Source organism: Mus caroli, chromosome 2 (genome assembly GCF_900094665.2).
Source record: "Mus caroli chromosome 2, CAROLI_EIJ_v1.1, whole genome shotgun sequence".
Taxonomy (NCBI): Eukaryota; Metazoa; Chordata; class Mammalia; order Rodentia; family Muridae; genus Mus; species Mus caroli.
This window is the reverse complement of record NC_034571.1, coordinates 117,926,381-117,948,582: the sequence shown is the minus strand read 5'-3', so window position 1 is coordinate 117,948,582 and position 22,202 is coordinate 117,926,381. Positions and strand designations below refer to the sequence as shown.

At 42.3% G+C, this 22,202-nt stretch overlaps 1 protein-coding gene across 8 annotated transcripts in view; it reads right to left on the bottom strand.

Annotated features, from left to right (window-relative positions):
* The window catches only part of Slc12a1 (solute carrier family 12 member 1), a 77,562-nt gene that overhangs the window by 16,945 nt on the left and 38,415 nt on the right, over positions 1-22,202 (bottom strand). For all 8 annotated transcript variants that reach the window (XM_029470805.1, XM_029470782.1, XM_021183397.2 and 5 more), the window contains 5 exons: positions 20,485-20,584; positions 19,616-19,727; positions 13,978-14,118; positions 11,179-11,285; positions 8,571-8,653 (listed from right to left, as the gene is read on the bottom strand). In XM_029470805.1, the coding sequence (XP_029326665.1) occupies positions 8,571-8,653; positions 11,179-11,285; positions 13,978-14,118; positions 19,616-19,727; positions 20,485-20,584 (543 nt within the window). The remainder of the gene's footprint in view (positions 1-8,570; positions 8,654-11,178; positions 11,286-13,977; positions 14,119-19,615; positions 19,728-20,484; positions 20,585-22,202) is intronic.

Genomic DNA, 22,202 nt, shown 5'->3' with positions numbered 1-22,202 from the left:
GGGTATGGGGGATTTTTAGGATAGCATTTGAAATGTAAATGAAGAAAATACCTAATTAAAAAATAATATAAAAAAGTAATATGTTCAGTAAGTTGTATTCAGGAAGTAGTAACAGCTGGCTCAGAAAAACAGCATGAAGTCACGGGGCTTTTATTTGTGAGGGCAAGAATGGCTACTTCTTATTTAAACCACTGAGAAAACCCATCTAGTGAGATGATGTCACTGCTAAGTCACTGACTTACGGATCAAGTTACCAGGTAAGGTTTTCAAAAAGCAGCAGAAACAATTGCACAGGTATACGGGACACATATGCTGAGCATGAATGCCTCCACACGTAGCAAGGCCTCTGAACTGGAACATCAAACTAAGAGCAGGAACCACAGAAAGGCACCGCATGGCGGTGCACACACATCATCCCAGCACGTGGGAGGCGGAGGCAGAAAGTCCAGGATTTTAAGGGTCCTCCTTGGCTACATAAGTAAGTTTGATGCCGGCTTCAGGCTTCTACAAGACTTTCTCAAAAGGCCAAAGGGGATGGGGAGCAAATTACGGAAAGATATTCAGATCTTATAACCAAGGTCTCTGATCTCTGAACAGAAACTGCAGTGAACAAAATATCAGGTACCGATTATGTCTCCTACATGGAGAAAACAAAACAACCTCATGCTGTGAGCACCCAGAGCCAAAGAAGGAAAGCGAGCTGAGGTTTCTGAGAGAATGCCAGACGGTGGCTGAGAAGTCGTGCACAGTGCTGGAGTCTAAACTGAGAGTCAAACTGTGCAAAATTCCCTTCAGAAGGTTCAGGCCACCGTCCAGGCTTTGATGTTGTATCTGGCTGCCTTTTTAGCTTCTCTGAGTTTTGATTGTGTTGGGAAGTTCCTAGTTTCGAATTCTTTCTCTCTCCCCACTCCCTCCCTCTTTCTCTGTCTCTCCCTCTCCCTCTCTTTATATAATATAATATAATATAATATAATATAATATAATATAATATAATATCTCTCCTTGACCTTAGCAAGTGAGAGTTTACAGTCACAGAACAGTGCTGAGCTAACATGTATATTCTTCAACTTGTGTCAGATCTCCTATCTCATTGCCTGCTGAGAATCCAGCCTTGGCAAGTAAGCCCTGCTCCAGGGGAGAATGCAGAAAATGTAGAGTCCCTGTTACAAAACCCTGCTAGGACTTCTGTAAATGTCAGCCCTCGGAGCCCATCGCCTTAGCTCTCTGTGAAGGGGCATTCCACATTAACTAAATCTGTCAGAACCGTCACACCCCTCGGCTGTTGCTGTTAGCCAGCTGCTCGGAACCACCTGGCCCCTTTCCAGGCTTAGCAACTCATCTTTTGCCAGTGGCTCGAGATTTAGAGTCGAGTCACCCATGTGATCTCCCCAAAGCTTCAAAGGGTCTCAAGAAGAGCAGCCATAGGAAGGCTGATGAGGTTAGAGTTCGGGCGGGTCGTTTTTTGCCCTGACTTTAAAAGGTGAGGACAATCTACAGTGTGTCAGGGCCACAGCCCAGGAGAGCTCCGCAGCAGGCTTTCTGTGGCTTCAGTCTTTCTATGCCTCAGGCCTCCTGTGGACTGAGACATCAGAACACTTTCTTTTCCCCACCCGATGAGTTTCATAAAACAAATAAACAGCAGTCCGCCTTGGAGCTTCAGGAGGAGCAGAGAAGTGATGTGTTCCTCAGGCAGGCTCTCTCTGTTTCTTCTGGAAGTGGGTCTCCTCATGCAAAGCACACTAAGCTTTTGAGAGGGCCAGGCGCTGTTTTAACACAGCGTATTGCACACTCTCTGGGCACTATGGTTTATTCTTTCCCAAACAGCTTGGAAATAGCTACAATTATTCTCTTTGTTTTGTATAGGAAGAAACCAGAGTTCCGAGAGGTTAAATAATGTGTGTGACTATCATGGAGCAAGGTCAGGACTTGAGCACAGAGGTTAGTTGGGCATCAGTCATGGAGCAAGGTCAGGACTTGAGCACAGAGGTTAGTTGGGCGTCAGTCTCTGTTTCCAGTGGGAAGGCCTTCTTGTGGCTTGTTAAGGTGACTTAACAGTTGTTTCTATTAACTGCCAGCCTCTTCATCAAACAAACTAAAACATTTGCAGGCACAGGATGCCAAGCCACACCCCCGGGATGGTTCTGGAGCTTGTCATCTTAGGGCGGGCTCTCATGACCTGGGTTGTATGGGAGGCCTCTCAGAGCTCCAGCTGGAACAGTCTTTTCCAGGAGTTGAGCTGTGAGTTTCCTGGAGATGGCTGTAGCGGCAGCACAGAGGAGGGGCTTCTCCCTTTTTGACAGGCTCCAGCCCACTCTGTCTCTAGCTACCAACCCTGTGCCCAGCTAGTGCTCTGCTTGGGCAAAGATGGTTTACATCCTCGTTTGTAAAGGAGTTTGCTGTCTTAGTTACTCTGGAGGTTTGTTCCAGGACAAGCAAACTGCAGAACCCCAGATCCAGGAGGAGACAGGCCAAAGTGTGAAATCAGCTTGCCTAGCCATCTTGGGTCTCAGGGCCTCAAAGTGGGGCCATCTCCACTGCACAGTGAGGTTTCCAGTTTTTGTCAGAGATTATTCTTCCTTGTTTACTTTGTGGAAGCTGGAAGACCCCCGTCCCGGAAACCTCCTCACATTACAGTGTGAAACAGAAGTGGCCTTCGACGGTCTGGCTTTTCAGTTACATCTGATGTACTGCACACCTTTGTTCTCACTGGAAATGAGGAGCAGGAAGAACAGTAGACTTTGCTAAAACATTTCAGAAGGATCCCGGCCAGGCCAGTTGTGTTGCAAAAATAACCATTAGTCACAAAGGAGGAGGTGACTTAATGGAGCCAGGAGGGTGACATTAAAGATTACTCATTCCACAGCCATAGCCACCACCACCACCATCACTACTGCCTTTTTGGTTTGGTTTGTTTTGAGACAGGGTTTTCTTCTGTAGCCTAGAAGTCTGCACATAGCTCCCCAGATGTCTTTAACCTCTGCCTCCTCATTTAAGTGCTGGGATTGCAGGCCTGTGCACCTATGCTCAGCTACAACTACACTTTGAAGATTGAGGAATGACAATATTTAGGAAGCTTTCGTTGCAGATGCTGGTGTGTAGGGAAAGTTGGTTTTAGTTCGCATTTCGTTCTAAAGGAAACTTGGGCATAGCCAGCCCAGGCGATTCGTCCAAGGTCATGTAGCTAGTGACATGTCTTCTGCGTCTAATTCTAACATTAGATTCTGTCACCCCTGTCTTTGAGTCTTTTGTAGCCTCAGCTAGCCTCAAGCTCACTTCGTAGCCTGGGCTGGCTCTAGTTCAACTCCTGGTCTTCTTACTTCTGAGTATTTAGTGCCTCCACACCCTATTGTTTAATCCTCATTACCAGTGGTCCTCAACCTTCCTGATGCTGGGACCCTTTAACCCAGTTCCTCATTTTCTAATGGCCCCCAACCATGAAATTATCTTCATTGCTACTTCATGGCTGTAGTTTTGCTCCTGCTATGAATCATAATGTAAACACGTCTGTTTCCCCCACAGGGTCAAGGCCCACAGGTTGAGAACTGCTACTCTTTACTCCGTTTCAGTGACTCAATCATGATATCTGCCTGCCCTTCGCTCTTAGATTTTGAGAGAGAATCCCAGGGCTGTAGTGGAGGAAGTAAATGATCTTTAGGTTGTCAGTTGAGAGCAGGTTTTGAATAACTTTCTTCCTGCACACCCCAAAACAACTCTAGTGAGGCCAGATACCCAGACTTCGCTGAATAGCCATCACGGTGTTCCCAAGTGCTTCATAAACCAGCCACACGGTAAACGACTGGAGAGACTGCATTTTGAAATTGGATTTTAGTGGCCAAAATTGCCTCATGAGTTCTACTGTGTCATTTTTTAAAAAGACGTCATTTAGGGGCTTATAATTCACCATCTGCTTTGAATCTTAAGGACAGCAGAAGGAGGAGCAGAGAAAGCCAGAGGGCAGTCGTATTCTCGCCCATCTCACAACCCCCCTTTCCTTTATTCATTATTAAATTAGAACTCTTTCCTTAGCCAATCACCTTGAAGCCACACGTGCTTACGTGGATCAGTTGCTGATGCCCAGGTGGAGTCAGGCTGGATTGACGGCAGGGAGCAGTCCTGCAGCCCTGCCTTCCAATCAAGCAATTATTTACTGCTCGGCCATCTGTCTTTATTTTGCAAAACCACTCGATCAGACACAGCAGTATCACCGTGCTCTGAGCGGGTCATAAATCGCGTGGTACTTACACAGGGTACTCAATTGCGACTCACACTCTATCACTTTGTTTACCACCAGTGCAATCTGGATTCTTTGTTGTAATTGGCAAACTTGCTAAATACCTCTGGGATGTGAAAAATATGAAATGTCACATTTTTTTGGTGTGTTGTCAGGCAATAAATTAATTTATTAAGAAGAAACATTAGTCATCAGTACCGGGTGACTTGCCGCAGTGAACGAGTTATAATGTTATGAGCATCGATCTTATTTATACAAAAAGTTATTGTCGTATGAGTCTGTGACACAGTATAGAAACAACTGCCATTAGCTGGTAAATTACCAGGAAAGCTGATTTCTACTCAGTGGTTTATTAACTGTAGTATATGGGCTCTGAATTGCTAATGTTTCCCTTAAATTATAATCTGTGATGACACTGCAGTACCCATGTTGGGAAAGCTATGATGATAATCATTAACATACTGTAATGCAATACTGAAGATTTATCAGGCTCTTATTAAGCCCTACATTACAGTATAATATAATGAACTGCAAGTTTGTTTCTTCTAATCCAAAATCTACTATGAGGCTTGTGCCATAAATTACTGAAGCTTCATAACAAAGCATGGAGCTGTGGCATCAAGCTAATTTCTGTCATTACGTTTGTTTGTTTTTATCTCACATGTTCTCTGTGTATTTGTGTGACATTGCACTTTTGTTTACCTAGACAGTTGGTACTTATAATTATTTTATTAACATCTAACTGTATCTTCCCATCTTAGTTAAGAAGCAGAAAGTATCCAAACATCAACGCTGGTCTAAACACTACTTGTTCTTTGGGAAATGTAAAGGAGCTGTAGTTCAGGATTCTTTGAGAAACACTACATATTCTAGTAGTGGCTTCATGGGAATAAACTCACGGTACATTCCAGTGCCTGGAGCAGTGAGAGGTAGTAGAGGTGATGTTTTTAGCTCCATCACATATATCAGCTTGAAGAAACTAACATAATACACAAAGCAAATGCTCAATCTAAATGCAAGCTATATGTTTTTCATTCTTGCTTTTAGATAGAAAACATAACAGCAGTAAAGCCAGAAAAAAAAAAAAAAGTCAAAGTAGATAGGACACAGGACTCCGAGGATACAAGGTGGATCCACCCAGGAAGCCTTTTTCCTGAGGAGTAGCTTTTATAGTACCAGAAGGTTCTATGGAAGCTTCCAAAGGAGGGAAGCAGTCCACAGCCTTACCCAGCTCTGATGCCCATGAACTACAACAATGACCAGCATGGTAAGATGCAATAGTGGCACTTATATCTTGGCAGTAACCAACAGCTCTCTAATTGGACTTAAGGTCAGCTCAACATGAGGGAGACCATGCCTAGTTCTGGAGACCTGCCAGCTACCCACGACTCGTGAAGTCATGATGGATCTTAGAGGGGAACATACTACTGCCACTTTACTAAAGCAGCATCATTCTTAACTGAATTCTAAGGGCTTATACTCATGGCCTTAAGTGTAGTCTTCATTCCTCATCCAAGAAACTTTTCTTTCCAGTAGATGGGGAGAATGACAGAAACCATACCTGACCAAGATGCAGAGAGGAACTGACCGCATGCTGCCTAGCCCCAACTGGCACATCTACAACACAGCTCCTGCATCTAAGGCTCAGAGAACAGCATGGAAGAGATGGCATAGTGATTGTAAGAGCTAGAGAACCAGGAAATCTGCTGTGGGAGAGTGTGTCTCCTAGACATGACCGGCAAGTTTTTCCTGTGACAACTCAACAATATGGCTGCCTAAGCAAGACCTGAACAAGGATTTCAGCACTATTATTCTAGAGAAATCTCTTTCACTACAATTACATATGCCATGCCCAGTATATTTCATTTGCTGTAACTGGGCTTAACTGCTGTCTCTGACATTGTTGATTATTCTCATGGCTCTCGTGACCAATCACCTGGTCCCTTTACCTTTCTGCCTCCCTCCTGCCTTCTCTCTTGGGCTATATTTCCATTGTTGTGGTTTCCATTTCTACCTTACCTATGATGATTTCCTGCCTTCATTTTCTAGGTAAAGCCATGGAACAAGCATGCATTAAAGAGATGAAATGAAAATTTGTTTCTCATAGTTCAGGAAGCAAGAATTACAGTATTGAGGTGTTAACTAAGATAATTATCCTAAGGCTACTTGCCATGGCTTGAGGGTAATTGTATCCCACATGGCAGTGCCCAGCTCTGTGTCCTAACCTCTTTCTGTAAGGGCTCTAGAAAAGTTGATCTATGGTCTATCAGTGTGACCCTATTTTATCTTAATTATGTTGTTAAAGACAATCTCTGCAGACACTTCCATCCTGAGGTATATCAGTTTGGCCATTAGTGGGGCACAGTCTAGACAACAACATCTAAATGGGGATCTCAGATGTAGGTAGATTATAAGTATTGACTACCTAATGAAGATGCCAGCAGGATTTCCCATCACCTTTGAGTTGAGATGGACATCCCTCCTGTTTAAACCTTTTCTTGCATGTCTCATCTCCTTTGCATGCCCCGGCATTTAACTAAGCAAGGCAGTTTTAAATTCACAGCTCCCTGTCCCATGTCCTGAACATTCCATCAAGCTCCGGTGCCACTCTTTATGCCTCCAAAATACTTCTCCATTGTGGTTTTTCTCTTTGTTCCTGAAGAAGCTTTCCAGGTTCGGGCTGTTACCTCTCCCTTGCTTCCATTATTATAGAAATCTTTTTTTTATTTTAAAGAATATATCTTCATAGTCTTTTACCTTGGAGAGATATTTTATAGTGATTCAGCAACATCAACACTCATTCCTAGCAAGTATATATATATATATATATATATATATATATATATACCCTTACAATTTTAAAAATTTAATTTCTTAGCTTACTATTTTGTGGGGTTTTTGGACATTTTCACACATATATATCACTGTGTCTTGCTCATATTTGTACCCCCTGACTACCCTCTACTATCTGTCCTGCCCTCTGTTAACTGGTTCCCTTTCTACCTCCAAATATACCCACTTCTGCTTCCATGTCACATATATGTATGTATATGTATACATATTTAAATATAGATTTCACATATGGAAGAAAATGAGATTCCTTCCTGCATTCTAGCCCTTTTTGAGTCATGCCCCAAATGAATGAAATAGTATGAACTTTATAACCCATGTTTGACCATTATATTCTCACTGAAATTCTTCTGAGCATTCTCGTTGGTGACCAACTATGATCTGCCCTTTTCAGTATGGTAGAAGAAGCTTAGGGAGCCCCTAAGAGTCAGTCCATGCCTCATACTTTCCCCTTTGGTGGTACTAGTCTTCTCTGACTGTGATTGTACCCACCCTTCCCGTTTCTCATCTCAGCCTTTCCTCACACTCACCTCTGGGCAAGAGATGCTCGTTCCCAAGTCTTACTAGTCTTCTCTCCCTCCACATTGCTTACCTAACTCATACTTATCCACTAAACTCCAAACCATATTTCTTCCAGGAAGCCTTTTTGGGATTAGATACCCCTTCTTTTCTACAATTTCTCATTCATATGTAACAATCACAGTAAAATCTATTTCCCCACTACAGTGCCAGTTTCTTAAGTGTATAAACCAGGATTATTAATTATTATTAACACATTATTATTATTATTATTATTATCAACACCAACATCTTCACCTGCACTCTGCATGTTACACAACAGGCATCCATCGCAAAATATCCCCTCATCTCAGTGTCATTAGAGGACTCCATTAAGTTCCGTTGATGAGGTGTATTTGTGTTCTCTCCGTATCTTTCAGAAATTCCTCTTATATGCTCTCCTTACCTCAAATACCAACAGAATATGCTTACATTCTAAGACTAAACAACTCTACCAAATTATCTATAGAGAAGAAACAGTTGCTGGTCAGAATGAGTCTTTCTGCCTGTGTGGCAGTTAAGTGAGTGATTCACAGGCATGACACATTCAGATTCATTTCATTCATTTCTTGTCAGCCACAAACCAGTTCTTAGACACCTAAAGGCAAATGCATGCTTTGCCACGGGAAAAAAAAAACAACTTCATTTTTTGAAACATCTTGCAAAAATTAATTTGGCAGGCTACTTTACTGAAGGTGTTTATTTACCTCCATGCTGTGGTATTGAAATAAGAAAAATCATTAACTAGCCTGAGTTGGTCTACATCTCTGATGACCAAGGCAAAGGCCGCATGTGTTTTCCATGAGAAGGCACGGAGGGAGCGCACACACCATGGGCTAAGACATAATCATTTTATTTACACTGAGCGCTGTTCTGATCCAACCACCTAAAACAATTCACCGTCTGTTGGGTGGATAAGGAAAATATTTACCTTGTACCTGGAGAACCGGAGAGATGTCAAACCCTTGGCTGATTCTGACTATGACCACGCCAATCTCAAAGTCAAAGGCGTCACTGAAAGAGGAAGCAACATTGGAATGTGTCCAGTGTTCTCTTGAACCCTCACACTTGGGGTGAACATTAAACTCATCTCTAGGATTTTGATATCATGAAACTATTAAAATTCACTTTAGAATACAGCTAAGAGCCAGTGTCTTTTGTTTTGTTTTGTTTCTTCCTTTGTGCCTTTAAAAAATAAATTCTGTGTAGAGGTAAATAGACTATTCACCCTGAAGCTGATTTGTTAAAATAGTCCCACCAGCTAGATATTTTTGTTAAGAGATCTCTACACACTTGTAAAAAATTAATCTGTTATTAAGTGATCTAAATAATCTGATGTATTTAAAATGGAACATTTATAGATTGCAAAATCTTTTCATTATCAGCCTCTCCTCTGTGCCACTGGGCAAACATCTTCAGTGATGTCTGACACTAAGCCCATGGCCTAAAATGTCTCCAGTACAGCAGTCAGAAGGCAGGGGCAGACAGATTTCTGAGTTTATGGTCAGCCCAGTCTACATAGTGACTTCCAGGACAGCCAGTCCTATGGAGTTGAAACCTTGTCAACAAACAAACAAAAAACGTTTCCAGTGTTCAGAGCAGAGCCTCCCCCTGGAAATCCTACATACTTGCAGATGGCTCTGATGCCTTCTCTGCACCAGTCTAAAGAGATTAAAGGATGTAGAAGATAAGGGAAAGCTGTTTGGTTTATTTCATCCTGTAGTACACATCGTAAATCTGAAAGCAAGCCCATTTCCTATTTGTGTTACTAAACGTTTGCCTCTGGAAGTGCCCTTGTTCACACATAGGCAGAACTGAGACCCAGAGCCCCTACAATAAGGCCACCCTCCACAGCATCACTGTAGTCTGTGATTGGTCACCATAAGCAACAAGCTTCCAATAAGAATTCAACTTGAACTTTCAGGGAATGATATGAAGAAGTTCAGTGTAATATAAATATCCACTCAAAATTCAAAACATAAATTATCTTCAATTAACAAAATAGGTCTATCCTAACACAGAACTCTTCAAAAGAAAACCTTATTTCTATTTAAACTTGATTATGAAAGACTAGACAATTTGTTTTACCTAAAAGATGTTGTTCTTTTATAGGCAGATTTACGGCTTTAAAGGGCATCGTGGTTCCTAAAACCTATGACTATATTTCCTCACAAGGCAAAAGGCCAAGAGCTTTGAAGGAAGAGAGTATTTCACAATAGCTGCCTGGGCCTGATACAGTGACAAAGGTGATTGAAAATGATGTTGAGTGGCAGAAGGGGCTGACCCAATGTGGCCATTGCTGGATTGGAGATGAGAAAAAAGTGCCACCAGCCACATCTACTAGCAGGCAGCTTTTAGGAGCTAGAAAGAGAAGGTAGGATGTTTTGCTAGAACCTTTATGGACAATTTAGCCTGATCCACTTGATTCGGGTACAGTAAGATAACTGTTAGAGCTCTAATTCATCAAACTGCAGGCTAAGGCCGGGCAGTGGTGGCACACGCCTTTAATCCCAGCACTTGGGAGGCAGAGGCAGGTGGATTTCTGAGTTCGAGGCCAGCCTGGTCTACAGAGTGAGTTCCAGGACAGCCAGGACTACACAGAGAAACCCTGTCTCAAAAACCAAAACCAAAATAAAAGAAAAAACAAAAAACAAAACAAAACCAAAAAAGCCCCTGCAGGCTAAAACTTTGTTGTTTTAAATACCATCAAAAGCTAAGACGATTCTAAGGAAAAGAAACCATTCCTAAGAGTGGTGCAGACAACTAAAATCTTATATTCAAAGGAGTACAGTAAGACAATATTCAGTTGAACCACAGCCCAATGTTAGCAATAATGGTGTATCTGACTTGAAGCAACAACAAACACCAGAAAAAAGAAACGGAGGGTAGATGTGTGGCTACCTTCCTCCTTCTTCTCTTTTGTGCTAGCATTATTCAATTTTATACTAGTGCAAGCTTGGACCACCTTAGTTAACACTGAGTTTTACTGCTGAGAAGACCAATTGCTAACATGTTGTAAGAGCCAGAGGCTTCCTCAGTTTGATGTGACTAGGCTCAGTCATTTTGACCCTTTGAATTGAGTGTTTGAGACGGGGGGGGGGGGGGGGGGGGGCTAACCACAGGGATGCTGCATCAATTACTAGACACTGAGGATGTATGCAGTTCTGAAATTTGCTTAGATTTCTTTCTCCACCTTGTTTGTTAGTAAAATAGCCAAACCTGGATTCTAAATGTTTTCAAAGAAAATCCCCTTCCTCTCTATATGCCCTGTAATCTAGTAAATAAGCTTTTAGGTCAGAGCCTTACACATTTGCATTTCTTGACTCTAGTATCACCCACCCCACTTCCTCTGCTACTCCACCCCCTTCCAAGTGTTTATTGGTGGTGTGGGGTTTTCTCCTCCTTTGGTAAAGAATGTAGTCGGAAGAATGTGTTTTCTGACAACTGGATCTGAGGCAAGAGAGCTTTGTGTGTACAGATTGTATACTGCCCTGGTTAGCGCATCGTAAACAAAGGCTCGTCCCCGAGCAGTCACTTACTGTATGATTCCCACGTAGTTCTCCAGCTCTGACAAGGGAGCTTTCCTCCAGTTCTTTTTGTATCCAATCACGAGAGTGTTTGGCTTCATTCTCCCCAAGCCTGAGGCCTAAACAGAGGACATAAACACACGAGCCATCCTTACCATACCGGTAAAATACTACGGAAAGTGACAAATGACGTCAAAGAGCACTGAAGTAATGTTCTGAAGATTAGATTACATCTTAATGCATGTCCTTCATGCCTGCACCCAAGCATAAAATAGGAAGATCAGCTTTAAATTATCTTAGTCGTAAATGGATTTCAAATGACAGGAGTGTAGCCTTGCTAAATTAGCAGTCATTTGCATTAGTTCTGACACACTCATTAAAAAATGGTTCAATAATTTAAAGTCAAGCAAGGCTTGGCTTAACTGTCAATGTGCACGTTATAGTAGTGGTTCAGATCCCATTTCCACTTGTGATGTCCAAAATGACGTCAACAGTAAAAATCCACATTTCAGAGATCTCTGCATACAAGGACCATTGAAATTTTCCTTGTATTATTTGTTGAAAATGACTGAGCTGCACTTCCCAAACAGAATGCTCTTGCGTGACTGTGTCCTTCAGAAACTTCAGTCATCTTTAGAGGACAAGATACGACTTCTGGTTAATCACATTTAATGTGATAATATTATCAAGCCTGTATTAATTGCAGAGTGACATTTGAGGCACTGGTGGTAGGAGCTTGGAATAGTGTGGCAGAGACAAGTTATACCTAAGCAATTTTCACTTGTGAATAAATGCAGCAGAGTGTTGGGGAAGTACCAAGGGAGACCTGTGTTCCAGCAGATGTCGCACAGCTTCATGGAGAGGTGGCATTTAGTCTGAATCTTCAAGTTTAATTAGATATTGACAGACAAAAATAAGGAGAGCTGAGCGTAAAGAGAGGTCACCCAAGTCATGAATATACTAAAGAATTTACCAGAAGCAGCCATTCTAGGGGACACAGTGGTGAACAGAAGGGCATGGACGAAGTCAAGGGTTGCTAGCAGGAGCCTGTCCTGCACGCTTGGCACACGCTTCCTGTGAAGCTGCGCGTTCATTATTTTATATTTATTTGCAGATTTCTTTACTTTCATTTCCATGATTATTTTAATATTTTTTTAAAAATCTTTGACAAATGTACTCATGTCTATGCTGAAATCTAAGCATTTTTATCCTCCCTTGTCCCCTCTCCACCCCTTGCCTCCTGCCGAAGCTCTTCTCCCTAACAGGCTTCTACCGGTTTCAGTGGCCATCGCCATAGCCCACTGAGTTTCAAATGTGGTCACTGGCATGAGCATGACATGAATATATGTGAGGCTACTAACTGGATACAGTCAACCTATTGGTGAATACAGCACTGAAGAAAATGACCTCCCTCCTCCAGCACCTATGAATTGCCCATAGTCCTTCTGGAAGGGGTGGGGATGCATGAGGCCCCTCCCCCATGCACAATGAAATGGTCACAGGTCAGATTTTGTATAAGTCTTATGCAAGTAACCACAGTTGCAGTGAGTTTGTGGGTGTGATGCCCATGTCATATCCAGAAGACACTGTTTTGTAGCAGCCCAGACCTCGGCCCCAACTCTTATGTTCTCTATCCCCCCACTCCTATGGTGTTCATGAGCCTAGAAGGGGGTAATATTGACAACCCTTTTAGAGCCCAGCACGGCACAGAAATTGATTCTTTATACTTTAACTAGTGGCGAGTCTCATCATTAGGTAACACTGATTGCAAAAAGGAAGCTTCCCTGATGAAGGCTGGGACCAGCACTAGTCTATGGCTATAAGCATCAGGTCCATTTAGAGAAAGAAGAAGGGTACTCTCTCCTCAGGGGTCTATGATCTCTCTAGCTGTAGGCTCTTGACCAGGTTTGCATTAAAAGGCATGAGTTCCCTTCTATAGAATAGGCTTCAAATCCAATGAGAAAGTGGATGGTGTTTTTCATAACAGTCATGCCACTGTGGGCATAGCTTTCCAGTCAGGTTAGTATTATAGAAGTCCCAGAAAGACTACAAAGGCTGATCGACTGCGAAGAGGTTGGAATGTTGCAAATGCAGAGCCAATTTATCTCCCAGATAACTATTTATTGCTTTTCTCCATGCCATCTAACATCCTTGGGGCCACTGGCTACCTGTTTTGAAATACACAAATGTTGCATTTGGAGAGTCTCTTGAATTGTTTTAAAGATTTTTTTTCTCTCCAAATTATAGAGGTGAGAACTGAAGAACAAGTTTCTATAGTCACCATACAAGTAGAAGAGGGAAGGGCAAAGGGAAGAACCGGGGATGGATAGAAGACTGCAGACTTCAGCATGTAGCTGTAGAATCGATCACATTTATTTAATGTTCCGGAAATAATTCCCAAGGCTGGGGAGATTTTCTGCCCTGGCCCACATGCATTTATTAGTGGAGTCTAGCAGTTGCTAATCTGGCATTTGCAAAAGAAAAAAGAGAAAAAAATGCCAAAGTGGACCATAGCTACCTGCTTGTACGAGACGCAGGAGTCTGAAAGTCCTCAACCACCAGAACCCATCACATTTCAGTGAGCATGGGGATGGAATGATGCTGGCCAAAGGCATCTGATTTTCCATTTCCGGTGGATCATTCCTAGTTCATGGTAATAGAGCCTCGGCCTTAGTTCTAGCTGGCTTATCCTGAGGTCCCCGACCGCTGCACTGATCTCTTACACTGCCTTGTGACTGGCCTAATTCTAGCCATCATTTTTAGGAGCATCATCTGCCTGGATGCTACTTCTGTGCTCACTCCCTGCCTTACCTGAAGGAGGCTCCGGACACCGTCCCTGAAGCAGTCTGCAGCCACTGCAGCATAAAAAGCTTTGATTTTGTTCTTTATAAGCCAGGCCTGTTTTTTAGCCATGCTGCTGTTCATCTCTTTAACACACAGCTTGCGAGGTCCCTGTAGGACACAAGGAAATATTTGTTAGAAGCCCTGCTATTATACTTCACACTACTGTTACCAGGTGATAAAACTACCAGTAAAGCCCGGTTAGATTAAGAGATGGGACAGAGGCAAAGGCACCTCCTTAAATGAAGTTTGTCCAGAACCTTGTTTCTGGAGAGGACCTGTACTGTTCACACGACTCATGTTCACCCCCAAATGCCCAGGCTTAATAACACCGACTTAAATAACTGCCTGTGAAGAGTGGAAAGAAAAGCCAAGGGTGTGACAGCACACAGGGAAAACAGGATGTGACCAAAGAGGCTCAAGACAAATTCACAGCCAACCTGTGACTCAACAGTGAGAGTCGTGTTTACAAATCCTAAAGAAATCTCAGCTAGATCCCAATGTCAAGAAACAGACAGAACTCTTGGGAACCCAAGCTACAGATCCTGACAGTTTTGTAAGTGCCTAAGCACTGCTTTTTGATTGCTAAAAATTCCCTTATCCCATGCTTCTCCTGAATCCATACATTTATAGTTGGGCGAGTTAAATGCTTCTTCCTCATTCAATGAATTTGGTGGGAACAAGGATCACAAGTCTATGATGTAAGGGGAGTGAGAGAAGCTCAGAGAACAGGAGGCAGGCACGGTGATTCGGAGGGAGAGAGCCATGGTGATGCTAAGGCACCTTATGATCTCAAGGTTTAACTCTGGAGACCCGATGTTTACCTAGCAACCCTTCTTCCATGAAGATCAAGTTCGCTCTTCTCTTCTCATGTTTTAGTTCAGTTCAAAAGGTGTTTCTGGTTATTGCCTTAGAGTTGGCAGGACAGGTGAAGCACCTACTTTCTTCAGTCTATAGAAAGAGTTGTATTTTGTTTGGATGTGGTAGATTTCATACCTGTTCCCTGAGATCTTGATAACATGTAGTGGACAACCCCTAGAGGGTGTGGAATAAGGCTTAGGCATCTGAATTTGTAGTAAGTTTCCAGGTGACCTAGACATTACTGGTTCCTCACACTGCATCTAAAATGACAGCCTTAATGGTCTTTGATAGGAAACAAAGGACTTTGGGATACAAGAAAACTTGTCTAGCCCTTGGCTTGTCTACTTTGCAGTTCATGGGTTATCTCTCAGATCTGAAATCTTATTCTGGGCATGGGGATAAACACCCCATTTCCTGCATGGTTATTTTAAGTAAATAAGATATCTAGTACTAAGCTTGAAAAGTACTAGGTCCTACCTACAGCTGACTTTTATCATTGTAAATGGGTGTTGATAATGTCACTGAAACTCCAGGCGAATTCCACAATGTATTTGCTCTGGGGCAGCTGGAATGAAACTGAACTGGGAGGCAGAGTGCTGGATTTAACTGTGGCTCTGGATTGACTCCCTGATACAATGGGCATCCTCTCCTGAGGACAAATATATTTATCAAATAAGGCAATTGCTGGGTCATCACTGCCAAGCATAACAGCTCCTATCCACATGTTGTTATTTAGCATTTGCAATGGAGTTCATATTAAGAGAGCCTTAGTATACAAATACATGTAAAATAAATATCACTAACATTTATATGGATTGTATATTGAAATAACATTTTGGACATATTTGAGTTAAACAGGAGAAATTATTAAAAATAACTTGATTAATATTTTTGTCAATTTAATTGACAATCAGAAAATTTTAAATTATACACATAGCACATATTTCTACCATGTAGCAATAGTTCGGCTCTCAGGCTCTTCCATTTTCAAATTCTGTATAAATTGGGTCATGTTCTTTATATAGTCAGTTGTTTTCCAGTATATGTTTTAGAAGTTAGCAATATTACAAAACCAATTGGATTGTCATGTATTAGTCAAAAAACAAGAACTTTCAATGATGACAAAAAAGGTCAAGACAGTGGGAGGATGGTTATTGAACCAGAAGTCCTGGACCAGAGAAAGACATGCTATTAGAGGAGAAGTTTCACTCAGGCCTCCAGGATGTCAGCACATTTAAGTTACCAGTCCCTTCTTGGGCACTCTAGCTTTCACCCACTAGAAGGAGGAGGAAGAGGAGGAAGAAGAGGAAGAGGAGGGGGAAGAGGAGGGGGAAGAGGAGGGGGAAGAGGAGGGGGAAGAGGAGGAGGAGGAGGAATGTTGTATTGAGGGTCATTTACTGTTGACAACAACCATCAGATAGAAGAACAACCAACAGCTAGAAAGATGGTAGACTGTCAGAGCTCTGAGCTACCCTGCAATGGCTGTAAGCCCCTGGGGAAAGTGCTGCTTATTTAAAGAAATACAGTCTAATGTATGTCTGTTAGTATTACAAAAATCTGGATTAAACATTAATTGTGTCAGAGAGATTTATTTTAATGACTGAATTTGCCATACTGAGAACTCATAAAAATATTTCATGTAGAATCTCTTTTGGCTAAAAGGGATTATGATGTCCTTGTAGCATACTTATTAATATGAAAGTAGACTGTAATGCTAATGTAAGGAGGTTAAAAACTAACAGGAGGGGAGACATCCTGGAACATAATTACCAATATTCAAATATGTCACAAAAATGGATTCTACCATCCAATTAATACATTGTAGAGATTAACTTTCCAAACATGAGCCCATGAATTAATCCCCCAATTTGAACAATGAAACTTTGAGAAATTTGTGCATTTATATATCAACTTATGCTTCTACATATTGAGAGTCTCATGACTTTGCTTTCATTATTTCTGTGGTTGGAACTACCAGAAGGCTAATATCTCCCTTTTACTGATTTGGCCTATGAGCCATCTCACCATGCATCCTACTGCCTTTCATAGATCATTTCATTCTTCTGATATTTGATCATGTTATTATTTTATTAACATTTCTTTTTAGACAGGGTTTCTCTGTGTAACACTTTTGGCTGTCCTGGAACCCCCTCTATAGATCAGGCTGGCCTCGAACTCACAGAGATCTGCCTGCAGATGCTGGGAGTCAAGGCATGCACCACCACAGCCATGCTTTATTAAGATCTTGATAGAGGCCCACTGACATAAAGTGTTCCTCATCGGAAGTTTTGAGGCTGAATAAGAAAAAGACAAGAGGAGGGAGGAAGAGAAAGGAGATCTTCAATGGCTGAATGAGTTAGGTGAATAGGGGTCTAGCAATCTACTCTCTGGATTGAGGGTATCTGGGTTTTATTGAAGACCCCATAGTTTAGGAATGGAATTAGCAACTATCATATTACCACAATAATAACATCAACAACATTACCAATAATAACAAAGAAAGTTAATCCAGCATTCAGTATTTGAAAGACATAAAACAGTGCTTGAAAGCAAGTATAATTCTCACAATGACCTTAAAACAGGTGCTTTCTTATTCAGAGAGACTAAACTATGTGTGTAAGGAAATCAACACTAGTAAATGTCAAAACAGTGATTCCAAACTTGACTGTTAGCTTCAAAGGCCCAGGGGAAAATGCTTCCTAGAGTGGAAAACACAAGCTCGGTTCCTTTTCTATTGTCACTACTTAACATTTCCACAAGACTGGCTTAACCATCATCTGCATACATTGGGGAAAAATTTCCAGTGGTATGCTGCCTCCCCCTGCATCCCTCTCCATCTGTTCCCCTAGAAAGATGATTGACAGCTGAGCCTCGAATCTAAAAATGCATCCACAGCCTAAGGAGTTTACAGGAAGAAACTAACCGGGAAGGCTTTAATTGATGCAATAATTGTTTTCTGATCCCAAGAGAACTTAAGCACTGGGGAGCAGGGCTCGTGGGCCTTTCATGGAGACATCAGCACAACAAGTGAAGTGTTGTCCAACACTCGTGAAGCTACCAGATCACATGGCTTAGGCCCTTGCTTCGCAGGATAGGGTCTTCTAGGACCATAGTCCTTTGTGCAGTTAAAGACTCAAAGGGTTAATTAAAAGCAGGGTTTATTATCTCTGTGAAAGAGCTTTTCTCCCTTGACATTATATGACTGTTTATATTTCTTGTTCACTTCTCCAGTCCTGAAGATATTTTATTTCTTGCTAAACCAAATTTTCTCTAAATTGCTAGAGAAGGAAAACACCCCAAACTGCTTATTCCATCAAAACCGATTCCTATATTATATTGGCCAAAATGAAATCCACTAATCCAGGGCACTAAACTTGATAATAAGAGAGAAAGGCTCTTGATAAGTTTTTAATAAATCCTCTGGAGTCATGGTTGGCCATAACTTAACCTGTCAATCGTGCCCACCCAGTAGCTCTCTCTCCACCCCCTACTGGATAACTGTATTTAGTTAGAGTGTTTGAGTTACTGTCATCTAAGCAGATAGGAAAGAGATGTGGTCAATGTCCACAGCATTAGGATAATGCTAAGTTTAAAAAGATGTTGGAGTGTTTCTCAGGATGGTCTATAGTAAAGGAGTCGGCCACATCACTGCAGTGTGGGCTGGCCAAGACTCCTCACACCCGTTCTTTGGCAGATCCTGGAAGTGTAACTAGGGATCTTTGATTGTGGCAGTTCTCCCAGGGTCAGACTGCCTTGACTTTCTCCTTCTGGCCTAACAAGAGGCGCCCTGACAGGTCTCCTCTGCCATCCCCAGTTGGCATTTTCTTGTCAGGATGGCCCAGTCTATGATTTTATTTTCCTGGCTCATTTTCCCAGTTAGTAAAATAGAAACAAGCATTTCTTTGTTTTCTGCCTCTTTCGTGCTTGTGCTTGTGGATCAAGTAAGAAACTGGGGAAATGCTTTGAAGAACAGGTAAGTATTTAGTAATATAAGTGTATGTCGGTAAAGATTCCAACTAAGAAAGACGCACAGAAAGCATGGGGCAGAGTGAGGAGAGAGAGAGAAAGGAACATGAGGAGGCATACAGACATAGGCTAGTATGGAGGATCTGGACATGTTTTTTATTCTAATTTCAATGCTTTCTTCCCATTTGGAGAATTGGTAAATAATTATGGTTGACTTCTTAGCATCTATTTTGAATACCTCCAATGAGACATTAGTCCTCGACACGTTCCGTGGACAAAAGGGAATTAGCTCGATTCTGACTGTTTGCCAAAGGCACAGAAAACTGAGCTCAATTCCCCGGGGTATCTGTAGTGCCAGACATTTCATCTGAATTCCATGTATGGTCATTTAAGACCATCATGACTGCTTCCTTCTTGTTGGCTTCTGTAGACTAATTAATGCTCTGTTCTGATTCGCTCAGCCCGGATGCCTTCCTTTTATTAAGGAGCCAGTTCAGTTCTTCTTGACTCAAAGACCATCATTTAAGAATATTTATCACTTTTAGTTGGTCTCCTAAGAAACTAGGAATATATTTCATCTATCTATTTACATCCACGGTTACATTTTTTGTTTTTTTGTTTTGTTTTGTTTTGTTTTTTTCCAGTCCTGAATCAAGGAGGTGAACTCCTGTCCAAGCCGTTTCTTCTCTTTCCTGTTTCCATGGGTATCTTCTGTGCCACCTAACATTACCCACTGTGAACAGAGAGGGAAAGCACTGTTTTCAGATGAGGTGGCTCTTACCACGAAGACTTCGCAGCAGATGCAGAGGCCACTATTCTTCGTAAAGGCGTGGGTTATATCCAAGAGAGCGGGTCTAGTCATGGGTCCGCCTGTTAAGACAATGCACTGGGGTCTGAAAGCAAAGAAGACACGAGAATTGGCCAGTGCCGGAGGCTTATGAGCCCAGAACCCCTCGAAGGAAATAAAAAGCATAGAAAACTAAGGGAAATGAGACACCCCTTCCTTGATTATTTCTTGAATTTCCCACCAGAATTCCTGAGTTATCTTGACTCTACATCTTGTCATCTTAGTATTTTTCATTTAATTAATCACAGCAAAAGTAGGAAGTAGGGAAAGGGTAGCCCTGTACCCGGGGTTCCCTTGTCTTCCCTTGGTGTGCAATATGTCGCTCCAAATCTCCCTCTCTCATTGATATTTTTATTTATCTGCCTTGCTAGTCCACGTTGTGAGGCACCATCCGAAATAATAAATAACTAACGAAGATCTAAGATTATGACTTCTCTGCAGGGGGTTCATTACATCATGAAGACCCAGATTGATCGTAGATAAAACCAATGATTAAGGTGCACAAGGACCTGGGGGATGTCCCTCTGAAGTCACCTCCTTCAGGCCTTTCTGTCTCTAGGCCTGGAAAAGGCCACAGCAGTGTGAGCAGCTGTGGCACCTGGAGGGCAGAGCTCAGAACAGAAGGAAAATGCACTCATTTCTGTCCTTGGTAACAGCGTGGATTACAGCCAAGAAAGCAGGCCTCTGCTGTTGTGAAATGTGACTTTGCATATCTGAAATGTGCCCACTCCGATGCATTTGATTCTTCTAAGGAAAGACACTCGTAATGTGAAACACCATGGGATCCCGAAAGCCGGCTTTACCTGAAGTTTTTCACATGGTCTTCCACTGTGGTTAATTCCAGAGCGTTGTCTAAAGCACTCACATAGGACAGAGCCTGTGTGGAGGAGCCCCAGTTCACATCTGCGGACAAAGGAGGCAATGGTACTCCCCCAAATCAACCTTTTTATTCTCTGTATGCATTGAATAATGTTTAATAAACCATTCTCTTCTACAACCTTCCTTGCCTATACAAGCAGTGATGAGAATCCAAGTTAGATGAAATACAGCATAGTCTTTCCTGGAAAGAGTGTTGTACCCTCCCATGAGCACCCATGGGAGTCCTACACGCCCATGAGCACCCATGTGACCTTTAGGCATGAGACTTCCTTCCAGCCAGGATCACACTGTAAATCTGAAGCCCCAGAAACCTTGCTTATGACCAGGTAGGCAGAAAATTCAAGGCCTTCACAAATTCTTAAATTTAGAAACAAAATTCTTAGATTTCTGTATGCAGGAGTAGTGTGCACACAGAAATATATTTATATTTTGAGTGGCATTGCCGACCAGCTTGGAAATTCTTACTTGTGGGGGTAATGAGGAGAGTTTAGGCTCTTTAGAGAGTCTGACCTGACAGAAACCAACCTTCAAGGGAGGAAGCTCAGCACTCGAGCCTGCCTCAGAAACAGTAAGCTTAAAAAATTAACTGGATTCTTTTAAGTTTTATGATGAGAATTGCCAGAGATGAGCTGACAGACCCGCATCTGATGAGAGTCTTTCAGGGCTTGCTCTGCAGGGTAAGGACTGTGAGGGTTTTAGCTGCAGACTGAACAGAGTGATGTGAAGCGTTGACTATGTACCAGACGAGCAGACCTTAGGACGTCCATTCTTTGATTTTATTATTATTGTGCATGAGTCTGAGTGGGTACATACATGCCACAACACATGCATGTCACAGCACATGCATGTCATAGCACATGCATGTTGCAGCACATTCATGCCATATCACACTTATGTCACAGCACACTCATGTCACAGCACATGCATCCCACAGCACATGCATGTAACAGCACATATATGCCACAACACATGCATGACACAGTATGCATGTCACAACACACACAAGCCACAACACATGCATGTCACAGAGCATGCATACCACAGCACACTCATGTCACAGCACATGCATGTCACAGCACACTCATGCCACAGAACATGCATGCCACAGTACACTCATGTAACAGCATATGCATGCCACAGCACATGCACATCACAGCACATACATGCCACAACACATGCATGTCACAGCAGATGCATGCCACAGTACAAGCATGTTACAGAACATGCATGTAACAGCATATGCATGCCACAGCACATGCATGTCACAGCACACTCATGCCACAGAACATGCATGCCACACTACGCTCATGTAACAGCATATGCATGCCACAGCACATGCATGTCATAGCACACTCATGTCACAGCACATGCATGTCACAGAGCATGCATGCCACAGCACACTCATGTCACACACATGTATGTCACAGCACATGCAAGCCACAGCACACTCATGTCACAGCACATGCATGCCACAGCACATGCATGCTACAGCACATGCATCTCACAGCACATGCTTGGGGGGAGGGTGAAAGGACAAGATTTAAGAGTGGGTTTTCTCCTTCTAAAATAGGTTCAAATGATTGAATTCAAGTCATCAAGCTTATGTAGCAAACTTATTGGCTTATTTTACCTAGTGAACTAA